This window comes from Wyeomyia smithii, chromosome 1, assembly GCF_029784165.1.
Source record: "Wyeomyia smithii strain HCP4-BCI-WySm-NY-G18 chromosome 1, ASM2978416v1, whole genome shotgun sequence".
NCBI classification, from domain to species: domain Eukaryota; kingdom Metazoa; phylum Arthropoda; class Insecta; order Diptera; family Culicidae; genus Wyeomyia; species Wyeomyia smithii.
Genome location: NC_073694.1, coordinates 122,532,791 through 122,546,385, shown reverse-complemented (window position 1 = coordinate 122,546,385; position 13,595 = coordinate 122,532,791). Strand labels below are relative to the sequence as shown.

Here is a 13,595-nt window from a genome sequence, read left to right as displayed (position 1 = left end):
ACCCAATACGACGGAGATGCGCATCAAATCTACAGTGATTGGACATAAGTCCACACATCACGCAAAGAAAATCTCGACCTACATCCAACCCCTTGAACCATGAATTCGTCGATACCATGGGTATAATGGAATGTAACCACCTTCCCATTTCCCCTCTGGTCCAAGAATTTTGCCAACTGATGATCGTGTTCTGACGTACAAATGCGAAGAATTCATTAAAAACAATAGGTCTTTCATAAATTCCACCGTTAGATGCGCCCACCTTAGCCAAAGAGTCCGCTTTCTCATTGCCCGGTATCGAGCAGAGAGAAGGGAAGTACAGTGCCTCCACAGTTATGGGTAAGCTACAATTATGGGTCACTTTTACGCAAATGCGTCTATCCTCATAAAACTGAACAATTTTCATTAGCAGTAGTATTTTTTGTAACTCACTTATAACCTAATTTATTCGATTAAAATGATTTAAAGTTGAAAATGTCACTAAAAACTATAATTCTGTTCGGTACAATAAGTGAGGTGACCCATAATTGTAGTAATGCTACATTTTGCAGTGCACAATTGTGGGTCAGTCCATATTTTGGCTGTTTTATTACTTTTACATGATAATGCATCAAGACTGAATAAAATAACTTATTATCGAGCTTTTACAACAATAAAATAGCTTGCATTATGTATTTTAACGATTTTATACACTAAATGATTTTGAATGCCAAAAGTGACCCATAATTGTGTCTTTTTCTATGTAAGTGATATTTTTCTTCCTAACAGATTTACACGCATCAACAGCAGTGAAACTAATTGTTAATCGAAAGTACACATCAGAACACAGAGATAGAAAGTAAAACATTCGTAGTTGATGACTTTTCCGACTTCATATCTATTTTTGAACATTCAGACAACACGTTGACTGACCCATAATTGTAGAGGGACTGTATTTGATAAGTTGACACGCAAGGTTGCATATTCAATTTTGGGGTGTCATTTCCATTCATTTGGTCGCGTGCCGATAATTCGCTCTACAAGTACAGTTTTGAAATATGATGTACGACAAACTTGTAGTCCTTAAGTAATGCTACAAGTTTGTCGAAGAAAGCAGTGCTCTATCTCTTATGCCTAAAGTGTGAGAGCCCATATTCAGTAAGCCATTCAGCCAATATTCGTGGTAGATATCATAATGAATATTGCGTTGAATATGGGCACTCACACTTCAGGTTTAAGAGCAATAGCATTGTACTATTCGACGAACTTGTAGTACTACTTAGAGACTACAAGTTTGTCATACATTGTTTCTCAAAACTGCACTTTTGGAACGAGCTATCGGCAAGCGGCGAAAAAGCACCCCAAAATTGGATATTTGGATACGATTTGGAATTTTCGAAGAAGGGTTAATATTCTGGGACATGTCATTGAAATACAATGTCATAAAACGGGTTTGAGAATTAAGTTAGATTAACCTTTCAAAATTTTCAATCACAGAACGGTTCAAGACCTCACATTTGATAAGAATACGAGAAGACAGGCTCCAAAAGCGGCTTTTCAAAGTTAGAACTCCAACTAAGACCTCCAAACTCATCATATGGGTCGACTGCATGCAACCTAATGTGATAGGCTAACAACGATATTGTATTCGCTCCAGTTTGATCAAATGTGTGTTTGCTGCGGAGCGGAAGCAGAAACACCCGTACTCAATAACAGACAATATCGTTGTTTGGTAAAGCCTTATAAGGTCTCCTGGGTGGGCTCCCCATCATGATCCGGTTATTGTACGGAGAAAATTCACTCTTTGTTGGCATTTTTTCATCAGATACCTAATATGACAAGTGCCTTTAGAGTCGAACCAGACACCAAGATACTTGTGTACCAAAACCAGAGAAATCGTTTTACCCATTAATTGTGGTTGGAGCTGAGCAGGTTCATGCTTCCTAGAAAATACTACAAGGTATACAGCCTAGGGTTGTATGAAATGGTAACGTGGGACTAAACACTGTAATTAGAAGGATTTTCAGTTACAAAGGTTACAGAATCTGCAGACAGCAACAATTCGTTTGTTCTGTGATTTGAGTATTTTTTTATACGCAGCCTCCCCATAATTTTTTTTAGAAATATATTGAACAACACTCAAAAGAACTTAGATTACACTTAACAATATTGTGTAGTGTTTTTTTGTGCGAACAACAATTATTTAACAAGGCACAAGCGTGTCGTTGTTATTGAAGAAGCACCAAGAAATACTCGAAATGTGTCTGAATCAGTATTAACTCTTTTTCCTCATATACCAAATCCAACAATACCTACGTTATCATAAAACATGATTTTGTCTTATTTAACTCTGATCAAATTAAATTTATTATATAAATCTTTTTATGAAAATAACTTCGACGCCGTTACATAGGTTCACTCATAGGGAAACATAAGAAGATATGTTGAACAAAATTATCAACAATTTTCAGCGAAAAATCATATCAATCAACAATTACAAGAAAGTTAAAGTTCGAAATGATTAATTTCTGTTTCTTGTTTGACAAGTTTTTTTTTCATTTACCAATAATTACATTCACTGCATTACGAAGACAGCTAATATACGTAAGAATATTATTTGTTAGGTTGTAAATAAAAATATATCATCTAACAATGTTGAAATGTGAAAAAAGCATTCGCTGGCTCTTAAGCTTCTATTAATTTGTATTTTCAGAATCGATCATTTAGTGAATGTCGAAGATAAAATGCGAAAAAACAAAAAATCTTATGACCGTTGTAAAAATGCTCAATTCTTTTTGAGTAGTTTATGTTTTTGTTAAGGTAACAACATTCATGAGATAAACTTCTAATTACTATCTATACTATGCAGTTTTTCCCAGATTTCACGGAAATAGAGTCGTACAGAGGACGAGTGACCAGCGGCGCTCTGCTCCATATAATATGTATATTATACTGTACGGTATTGTTGCTTTTACCAGCATGTTTTCTTTCCAGACATCAGTTTTAATTATGATCTGACAGCAGGTTTGGATATTGTTCAAGAAAAAGGCTTGTTTCAAAACTTTTCGAAAGATCTTCACCTTCGGGATATCAAATTTGTCTAAGTTCATGGAAGTAAACTTAAATTGACCTTTTGGGACGGGGAAACTCTGTCCATTTTTTTTTTTTTTTGATGTTGATACAGAGAATATTACAGGGAATGGTTGGTGTCCATTCACATCGTCTGTGCTAGGAATGCTCGCGTGTGATTGGTTCATTGTTCGCGGAAAGTTTCTTGTAACTTTTTATCAATTTTCACCGTTGAGCAGTGAAATAATAATGATGACTAGCATATTAGAAAATTGTTACACATTTTATCTATCCAACAATATATTGACTATTGTTATCCAGCATATGGTTATGCTGTTATTATCGTTTGAAATCTGACGTAACATTTGCCAGTTTCGTTTCCTATTTTACAGAATGCATCCCAGTATAGAAAACAAAGACGTAGTCCCACGTCAAAACTACTATCTCAGTCTTCTCCGGAGAGAATTCGATACCTAGCTGTAAAGCCCAACCAGACAAATTGTCTAAGGTATCTTGCAATGGTCCTTACAAATCGGCAGCTTTGGCTCCTGTTACAGAGATACGACAGCGTTGTCTTATCGTGCATGAATTTGCCAGACATTCGTCGATATAAAAATAACATAAAAATAAATTGTAAAGAAGGGGGCTTAAACATGAGCCCTGGGGAAGACCCATGTAGCTAATACGAAAATTTGCCAAATCGCCATGCGTAAAATGCATAAGCTTTTCGGACAACAAATTATGCAAAAAATTGTTTAAAATTGCTGAAAATCCTTGTCGGTGAAGTTTACCCTAAAGAATGTCAATTGAAACGGAATCAAAAGCCTCCTTTATGTCTAAGGACGCTGACGACATTTGTTCTTCGCGAGCATACGCCAGCTGAATATCAGTTAAAAGCAACGCAAGACAATCATTCGTCCCTTTGGCTCGGCGGAAGCCAAACTGAGTATCTGAGAGTAGACCATTTGATTCGACCCAATGGTCTAAACGACGGAGTATCATTTTTTCCATCAATTTCCGGATACAGGATAGCATTGCAATCGGCCTTTAAGAATTGTGATCAGAAGCTGGTTTTCCTGGATTTTTGATGGCAATCACCTTCACTTGCCTCCAATCCTGCGGTACAATGTTTTGCTCCAGGAACTTATTGAACAAGTTCAACAAGCGCTTCTTGGCATTGCCGGGTAGATTATTCAATAAGTTGAGTTTGATTCTATCTAACCCAGGTGCGTTATTGTTACAGGACAGGAAGGCAACTGAAAATCCTGCCATCGAAAAAGGTGATACTATCGCGTCGTGGCCCGGAGACGCATCGCGAACAAAGTTTTGCGCACGAACAGAGTCCGGATATACGTTCCTGGCAAAATCAAATATCCACCTATTTCAAGACTCCTCGCTTTCGTTGACCGCTACACGATTCCGCATTCTTCGGGCTGTGTCCCAAAAAGTGCTCATTGATGTCTCCCTCGACGTTTCGTTTACGAACCGTGGCCAATATCCGCGTTTGTTTGCTTTAGACAAGCTTTTAAGCTTAGTATTAACCTCCGAGTACCGTATGTAGTCGCTGGAGCTGCCTGTATCCCGAAAGGCTAAATACGCATCGGATCTTTTCGTGTAGACATCGGAGCACTCTTTGTCCCACCACGGAGTAGAAGGCTGCTCTTTGATCGTTACGCCGAGATATTTCTTCGTTTGGTCTTGCAACGCGGCGTCGAGAATCAAGCCTGCGAGGAGGTTGCATTATTCAAGTGGTGGATGATGTTGAATCGACTCGACAGCTTCTAAAACCATTACCTCGTATAACTTCCAATCGATATTCCGTGTGAGGACATACGGAATATCAACTGGTCACATGCGAGTTGACCCGTTAGTAATTGAAATAAGAATAGGCAAGTGGTCGCTACCGTGAGGATCAAGGATTACCTTCCATGTGCAATCCAACCGTAACGACGTCGAACAGAGGGATAAATCCAAAGCACTTGGACGTGCTGGAGGTTTCGGAATACGTGTCACTTCACCGTTGTTTAAAATTGTCATTTCAAAGTTATCGCAACGGTTATAGATCAAAGAGGAGCGGTTATCATTGTAAGAGGAACCCTAAGCCACGCCATGATAGTTGAAGTCCCCCAAAATCAAACGTGGTGAGGGAAGAATTTCTAATAAATTAAAGAGCAGCCGTTGCCCAACATGTGCTCTGGGGGAATATATATTGAGGTATTACAAAGCTCTTTTCCATGTATTGTCATTTTACATGCGACGGGAGGTTAATACGATAGAATGAATAGCACTTTTTGATCCCTAGAAGAGAGCAGATTCGGCAAACGTAACGCGAAACGAGTCTGACGGAGCGTATACTTTTTTACCGCAGACGAGCGACATAGACCGTAATTACTTACAATCCAATATCTTCGCCTAAGTATTGTAATTCTTGAAACAACCGGTGCCGCTTCCCAGAATACACTCGACAAACACACTCGAATCGGTTATTACACCGTCGATCTCCACGTCTCGTGCGAGTACATACACGCGATACTCGCGAGTCAAGATCTCGGAGCAAGCTATATCGTTGGCCTGATCCAGATCATTGACCACGACACGGAGCTTGTTTGGTCTGACTTTTGTGATTTCTGTCACGTCACGGCAAAGAATCACGTACCTCTTCTTCTTTGTTGTCTTCAATAGCACAATCACCAAGTCTTTCGCTACTGGAACGGGCAGCTTCGCAGTGACACAGTTATAGCACAATAGCAGGTTGACCTTTACTGCGGATTACCAGACTGTCTTCACACCGCACTTCGCACTCTTTGAAACGTGACCGAGTGAGCAATGCTTTTTTCGACTTCTTCTACACAGTAGCGATTTTATAGGGAGACAACCACTTGGAATGAATGAGATGGAATGAATATTTGCAAATTCACTGAAGGAATGTTTAAATATATTTTTTAAATATTTTCTAGTACCATCCCGATCAGAAGAGCATAACTAAAAGATTACAAAATTCTATCAACAGGAGATACAAATAACATATTTTGATTTGATTTTGTATTTTCCCATATGCTTTTGATAACAAAATTGAATCTGAATGAGCTGTAATAACAAATCTTGAAATAAATTGTTCGTCTCTGTCAAAAGCTAATGTTTCTAACAATGGTTGTTATTTTACTGTTTTATACGCTGTCTTATTTTGTTATAAAGCTGATACGTTAGTAACAAAGTTTGATATGGGTTTGACATTAGTAGAATTAGTAGAACGGAATCAAATTGGTAACATAACATGAAAGGTTTTCCGCATAACAAGCTAACATATCTTTACTGATATTATATCTATTGAAATATTATTTTGTCAACACTGATGCAAAATATTGATGATTATGGAGAAGAAAAGTTCCGAGCACCATCACCGACAAGCAGTAAACCAGGGGTTCACTTTCAGTGTTTTTCAGTGTAGGTTGTATCAAAAAGTATACGTTTTATCTCAATTTAAAATCGGTCGAATCAAAGTGTAAAGTACTATCGATCAATCTATTAGAGTGATCCATGGAGATTGGAATGCGATGTAGGGTGTTTAAAAATAGTGTATTTTCTCCGCAAAATATCGCTGCCAACATCAAAGAAGAAGAAGTGACGATGGTTCTAAATAAATGTGAAAAATTGTGCTTTGGATCGTTTTTTCGAGTGTAATCAAAAGTATAGCCTCTAGTGTATGAAGCCAGGGTTGTTTTTGCATTCATGATTGATGGTTTGTTAACTGGTACTAAACTGATCTTTGGCAAATAAAGAGAAATCTAAACAATCTTTAGCATCATCGAAGCCAGTACCATTCTGTAACTGCTTCCAGTTTCACCTTAAGTTGTTAAATGCCAGTGCGTCACGTAATGACCAACTAATTTTCTTTTTGTCAACCAGTGTAATCTTCAACAATGATCGTCCCATACCATTATTGTAATACTGATGATTTAGAAAGAAATTACGGAAAAAAAAATTCAGAGCTAGTTTTTATTTATTCATTTATTTATTTATTTATTTATTTATTTTGTTCGGGTAACCAAATCTTTAGCAAATCTTTATTCATAAATTGCTTTAAGCTGCAATTAATTTAATATTAAAAACTTAAACGGATGCTATTCTATTTAGTTACTCACAATCTTGGTGTTCGATCACAATCGATAATGCTGATCTCCGACCTATGAGCTTATCTTCAATGTTCTCCGCACGTGTAACAACCGACAAATCAATATAAACTATATTGCATAATATTCCAAAGCTTAATTATTTTATATAAATTCACATGAGAGTATTGCGAGAGAATTACCTTAATCTTTAATATATAATATCAACTACGATCAAAGTTTGTCTTCTAAAGTTTTTTCAATCGGGTGAACGCTTTTAATTTCCTAACCTGATGACTCCTCTTCAATCTAAAGACACTTCAGTGAGAGTAACAATAGGTGACGTCCTTCTATCTTCCCGCTTCGCTCTGCCATCTCACGTTACTATCAGTTGCTATCAGTAACGGTCGTTCGAGGGGACTTCGATTGCTCGTTGTAACAATCCCCCACCCGTGAAGACTGGTGATGATCTGCACCTCCTGATGAGTCCTCAGCGGCTTCACAATCCGGTAAAACGTCGAGCAATGCCAGCTTAATCACCGGCCGTTTATATACGCCTGTTGCTGTGCGCACCTGTGCCTGGCGAACTCGTCCATCTTGTCCCAGGAATACCTTTTCAACTCTCGCTCTTACGTACTGATTTCGCACCGCGCCGCTTACCATCAACACCAAGTCGCCCTTTTGGATCTCGCGAACTTCTTCAAACCATTTACCTCGTCTCCTTATGACCGGCAAGTACTCTTTAATCCACCTTTTCCAAAACGTGTCCGTGATGTGTTGAGCAAGAGCCCAGCTATTTCTAAGAGTAGGGCGATAGTCTACTAGTTGCGACGGTGGCTGTTTCACGCCTGACGAACCCCCAAGCAAGAAGTGGTTTGGAGTCAGCGATTCCTCATCGGCGGTTTCCAAGGGCACGTAAGTCAGGGGTCTCGAGTTTATCATCGACTCAGCATCCGAAAGAATTGTCATAAGCGTTTCATCGTTCGGTTTACGGGGTGCATCGATAATCGTGCCAATAGCTTGCTTAACCGAGCGTACCAAGCGCTCCCAGACCCCTCCCATGTGGGGTGCTCCTGGGGTGTTAAATTTCCAACGCGTATTCGTGTTTGTGAATGTCGTTGCCAATGCTTCGTTTCTGGACTGTATCTCATGCTGTAGCTGTTTGTTTGCTCCAACGAAACAGGTTCCGTTGTCGCTGAAAAATTCGACGGGAGCGCCCCGCCCGGCAACGAACCGCCTGACTGCCATTATGCATGACTCGCTCGACAAACTGTGTACCACTTCGAGATGTATTGCCCTCACTGTCATACATGTGAAGAGTGCAACCCAGCGTTTTACTTCCGTGCGACCTACTTTCACGTACAGGGGTCCAAAATAATCTACCCCGACGTAGGTAAACGGTCTCATGTACGGAGACAGTCGTTGTTCCGGCAACGGTGCCATAGGTGGTAGTAGAGGGGTGGCTTTTTCTAATCGACAGGTGAAACAGCCTTTGACTGTTCGTTTGAGCAACGCTCTTAGTTTCGGTATCTCATAACGTTGCCTCATTTCATTCACGACGGTTTCATGGTGGGCGTGACAGTAGCGACGGTGGAACCAGTCTGTAAGGAGAGAAGATATTAAGTGGGTAGCTGGCAAAATCACGGGGTACTTAGCTTCGTGCGGTGCGTACCACGCAGCACCAATTCTACCCCGCATTCGAATTAATCCATCCTCGTCTAGGTACGGCCATAATTTATGTATAGAGCTGGTCTTTGGTACCACATTGTGACGCGCGTGAGGGTCCCCTTGAGTGTCCAATAAAATTTTCCTCTCCGACGCAAAGACGTCTGCTTGAGCCTGTTTCCACAGCAATTTTTCGGCTCGTTGTAACTCTTCTTGCGAGAGTTCACCACGTTGAATCGGTTCTCCCTTCCGCAACCGTTTATAATTCTCAATGAATCGTACCACATATGCTTGTGTTCGTTGAAGTCTTTCCCACTTACTGAAGCGAGTTACATCGATGAGGGGCTGCGGAGCTTCCCAGTGCACATGTTGTACATTAGTTAATTCTGTGTAGGTCGTAAAGCGACGATTTTCCGGCCATTCATCTTTAGGACAATACAGGAAGGGGGGACCACGGAACCACAAGCTCTCTAGGTCGAACTTCGGCCCTGTTCCCCACTTAGTGGCAGGATCAGCAGGGTTCTGCCCTGATCGAACGTACTTCCACTCGCTCATACGAGTTGACGATAATATTTCACCGATTTTAACACCCACAAACTGATGATACCTTCGGTGATCTGAATTGATCCAAGCGAGGACTGTCTTCGAATCAGTCCAAAAAAATCTTTGATCTATTTTAAACGAATGCGACGAGATTACTGATTCAGCGAGACGTGTTCCTAAAACCGCAGCTTTAAGTTCGAGACGTGGAACTGAAAGTACCTAAAAGTAGCTTTTAGCTAAAACAAGTGCGACTTCGATCCCTTCTGGTCCTGTTGCTGTGATGTATGCCACACTAGCGTATGCCTCTCTACTTGCATCAACGAATACGTGAAGATTTTTGGACTCGTTCATTTTATTTCTGAAGTAATTACGTGGGATCCGAAGGTTGATTAATGAGGGAAATTGACTGAGCCATAGACGCCATTTTTTGAGTAATCGATCATTTATTGGGGAGTCCCAGTCAAGTCCAGCTGCCCACGCGTCTTGTATTAAGATTCGTCCGTGGACGAGAAAGAAAGTTACAAATCCGAGTGGATCGAACAAGCTCATCACGAGCTTTAACATCTCACGTTTAGTTGGTATGTGTGTGGGTTCCATTACCTTCATAACCTCCACTTTAGGTGACAGTGCGTATGAGAAAACGTCTGCGAGCGGATTCCATCGCATTCCCAGCACGGATTCTGTTTTTTCTACTCTTACGATGCTGAGTTCTTTCGACTCGTCCCGCGACGTATTTTCGATTGCGGAAAGTACCTGACCAGAATTAGACAGGAAGTTACGAATCTCAAAGCCCCCTTTTTCATGAATGTGCTTCATCTGCTTCGCTACTTCGATAGCTTCTTCTACCGTTGCGAAACTATCGAGATAGTCATCAACGTAGTGATATTTTATGATTGCTGTTGCTGCTCTGGGGAACTCTTCCATATAGTCCATCGCGTTCCTATTTTTTACAAATTGAGCTGAGCTCGGGGAACAAGTAGACCCGAACGTAGCCACATCGATAATATAAATCTGGGGGGGATCGTCGGATTTTCTCCGCCATAGAAATCGTTGTGATTGCCGATCTTCGGCGCATATTAGCATACGCAAGAACATTTCTTTTATATCTCCGGTGATCGCGATTTTGTGTTCGCGAAAATGACTCAGAACAGCAATGAGGGGTGTAAGCAAATCTGGTCCCTTATTTGGTTTCCTTGGGCTGACGACAATTCCAAGAGGTAGGTACCAGACGCGCTTGTTATCGGCAGTTGCTAACTCGTCCGACTTTGCGCGGTGACAGTAACCTTTTGTCACATATTCATCTAGTTGCTCGTGTACTCGCAGTTTTAAAACGGGATCCTTTGCAAGTTTTCGCTCCAACGCTTCAAGCCTCCGAACAGCCATGGGGAAACTATCCGGAAATTCAACGTTGTCCGACTTCCACAGCAATCCGGTTTCAAATCGGTTACCCACTCGGCGAGTCGTTCCATCCAGCAATTTGCGCGCTCTTTGGTCCATTTTTGATTCAGGAATGTCGAATGGAAATTTCGCTCCGGCTTGTTCCAGCGTTAAGTAGTCGCTCAGTTGTTGATTCAACTCTCGATCGTTATCCGTACATGCCGGGACATGCAAGTTTATCGAAACTGTTGGTGTATGTCCCACCTCACTGCCATAAATAGTCCACCCTAGCCTGCATTTCGCTGCTATATGTTCGTTTACTCCTCCTTCTCTAATTTTCAGCGGTATCCCAAGCCTCAGGTTGTCCAACCCGATGAGTAGTTTCGGTTCCACCATCTGATAGTCGTCTATGGGTAACCCTCTGAGATGTGAATATTTTTCACTTAGCACTCGATACGATAGCGACTGTTTTGGCAACATAAGATGATCGACCGTGCGTGCATTAGTGATTTGGTGCTTCTGCGATTTACCCTTTCCATAGACAGAGACATGCACCCGCCGCGATGTATTTTCATTCCGTGTAACGTTACCAGTCCATTGCAGTGTCAGCGGCTCAACTGGACCTTCTATTTCTAGTAAATCTGCTACAGAGCGGTCTAATAGTGTCGATGAAGATCCTTCGTCAATAAACGCAAATATCAGCTGCCTTTTCCCGTTTTTATGCAGAACTACTGGGAGTATACGAAAATAGGGTAACATATTTTGCCGGTCGAGGTTGACAGACGAATGGCTGCTCGATAGATGTACTGGACCGCTAGAAATCGGTGGATGCAAGAGATAGTGATGCTTTTCCCGACATCCTTCCACATTACAACCTTGCCAAGTCTTACAGGGCCATTTCTGGTGAAAATTCAAACAAGTTCTGCAAAGATTATTCTGCCGCACGAAATTTAAACGATCCTCTAGGTTTCTTTTTGCAAATTCCTTGCAACCTGAAACTCGATGTCCCGATTCTTTACAAAATTGACAAAGTTTAACTTGTTTCTTTGTCAATTCGTTGCGTTTCGAGTGTGAAAGGGAATGTCGGTCAAATTTGTTTTCGTGCGAGTATGAATGAGCCACATTTTTTTCTTTGTTTCTCGGTCTTTCAAACTTGGCGTTTTGGTTGAGCGGAACATCGAAGCAGACTTCGCTAGCCGCTTGGATCAATTGCTCCATGAAACATCCGAAAGTAGCAAGAGTGGGTGTCGAGTTCAGTAATTTATATTTAGCCCAATCAAGCTTTAATTGCACTGGCAGCTTTGCCACGAGCTCCTGTAGCAAAGTTGGATTGTTAAGATGACTCTCCTGTTTGGCCGCCTGTAAATGAACGACTAAATACTGGACAGCCAATCCAAAATCAATCAGTGTCTCCAACCTATCTGGCTTAGGGGAGGGTAGACGATGAATACGTTCTAGCATCGAACGAATAATCAATTCTGGACGACCAAAACGCATTTCCAGTGTCTTAATCACATGTGGCACGCCGTCCGGCATCAGGAGCCGGCTGCGAACGGATTCCAAAGCATCACCCCGTAGGCATTTCTGAAGCCGTACTTGATTTTCCACATTGGAAAATCCACACGCATTCGTAGTCTCTTCAAAGATCCGAATAAACATCGGCCAGTCTTCCGGGCTTCCGCTGAAAGCTGGAAGATCCTTGCCCGTAACCTGGCGGGCTGCAATTTGCATATATGCAGGGTTTACTGATGGGTGGTTAGGCTGCGACCGGAAATTTCCTAGTTCTAAAGAAATTTCTCGGATTCGTTGGGCGAGTTGAGTGAGTGGATCTTCTGGAGCTGGTGTTACAGACAGTGAATGTCCTTGCAATGAATTCCCGCTGACTAAAGAAGCTGATGATGAAGATGGTTGTTGTGACGAATTAATTGTCCCTTTTCCCGAGGGGTCCTTACTACCGACATCCGTGGAATTTTCATTTTCCTTCAACCATTTTTGCACCCTGCTTCCGTTGAAAATTTGGGAAATTCCCAAGGCTGAGATCGTTGACCCTCCATCGCTCATCTGGGCCTGCTGCCCAATAAGCTCTTGACGTTTATCCATCGACTCCTTTTTTAACCTTAACCTCTCTTCTCGCAACGCCTTTTGTTTAGCCAACTGCTCTTCTCTTAGCTTTGCCTCCTCTTCCTGCCGTCGTCGACGTTCGTTAATCTGCCGCTGCCTTTCCTCGAACTCGAGGCGTTCTACCTCTTCCTTTTGTTTCAGCTCCTCTTCCAGCAAAAGTTCCTGCTCTTTCAATAATGCTAATTGTTCTTCAAGTACCGCGGAGCGAGCGTTAGATTGAGCACTTCCACGTTGCGACTGAAGGGGTTTTCCGCCAGTCTTTCCCTTTTTTATGGACGATGATCTGCTGGTTGTTACCTTATTGGGTGTTTTTATTGTTACCACGGACAGCAAACCCTTTGCTTGGCATCGGTGACAAATCCAGTGGCGGTTTTCTACACTCGAATCTACGCCTACGCACCCGAAATGATACCAGCAGTTGCACGCATCACAGGCCACCATGGCATCTGCCGTGTCCGGTCGGTCACACGAACGACAATTTTGATCGGAGATTCCATCCTTACCCATCTTGACAAAGTCAAGATTCTTAAAGGTTATGTTCGGGTAACCAAATCTTTAGCAAATCTTTATTCATAAATTGCTTTAAGCTGCAATTAATTTGATATTAAAAACTTAAACGGATGCTATTCTATTTAGTTACTCACAATCTTGGTGTTCGATCACAATCGATAATGCTGATCTCCGACCTATGAGCTTATCTTCAATGTTCTCCGCACGTGTAACAACCGACAA

The 13,595-nt window shown here is 41.5% G+C and overlaps 1 protein-coding gene across 1 annotated transcript; it reads right to left on the bottom strand.

Moving 5' to 3' along the window:
• Nucleotides 1–7,544: 7,544 nt before the first annotated feature.
• Nucleotides 7,545–13,370, bottom strand: LOC129717163 (uncharacterized). The gene is made up of 2 exons (XM_055667005.1): nucleotides 9,966–13,370; nucleotides 7,545–9,464 (listed from the first exon to the last, which is right to left on the bottom strand). Exons 1-2 carry the CDS (start codon nucleotides 13,368–13,370, stop codon nucleotides 7,545–7,547), a joined length of 5,325 nt encoding a protein of 1,774 aa, XP_055522980.1.
• Between the last annotated feature and the right edge of the window lie 225 nt (nucleotides 13,371–13,595).

What these genes read in the sequence shown, in the direction of transcription:
- LOC129717163 (XM_055667005.1), bottom strand. Translation starts at nt 13,370, where the DNA reads ATGGGTAAGGATGGAATCTCCGATCAAAATTGTCGTTCGTGTGACCGA. An exon ending in CTAAAGTGGAGGTTATGAAG is followed by an intron (nt 9,465 to 9,965) that starts GTAATGGAACCC and finishes ACTGATTCGAAG; the next exon opens with ACAGTCCTCGCTTGGATCAA.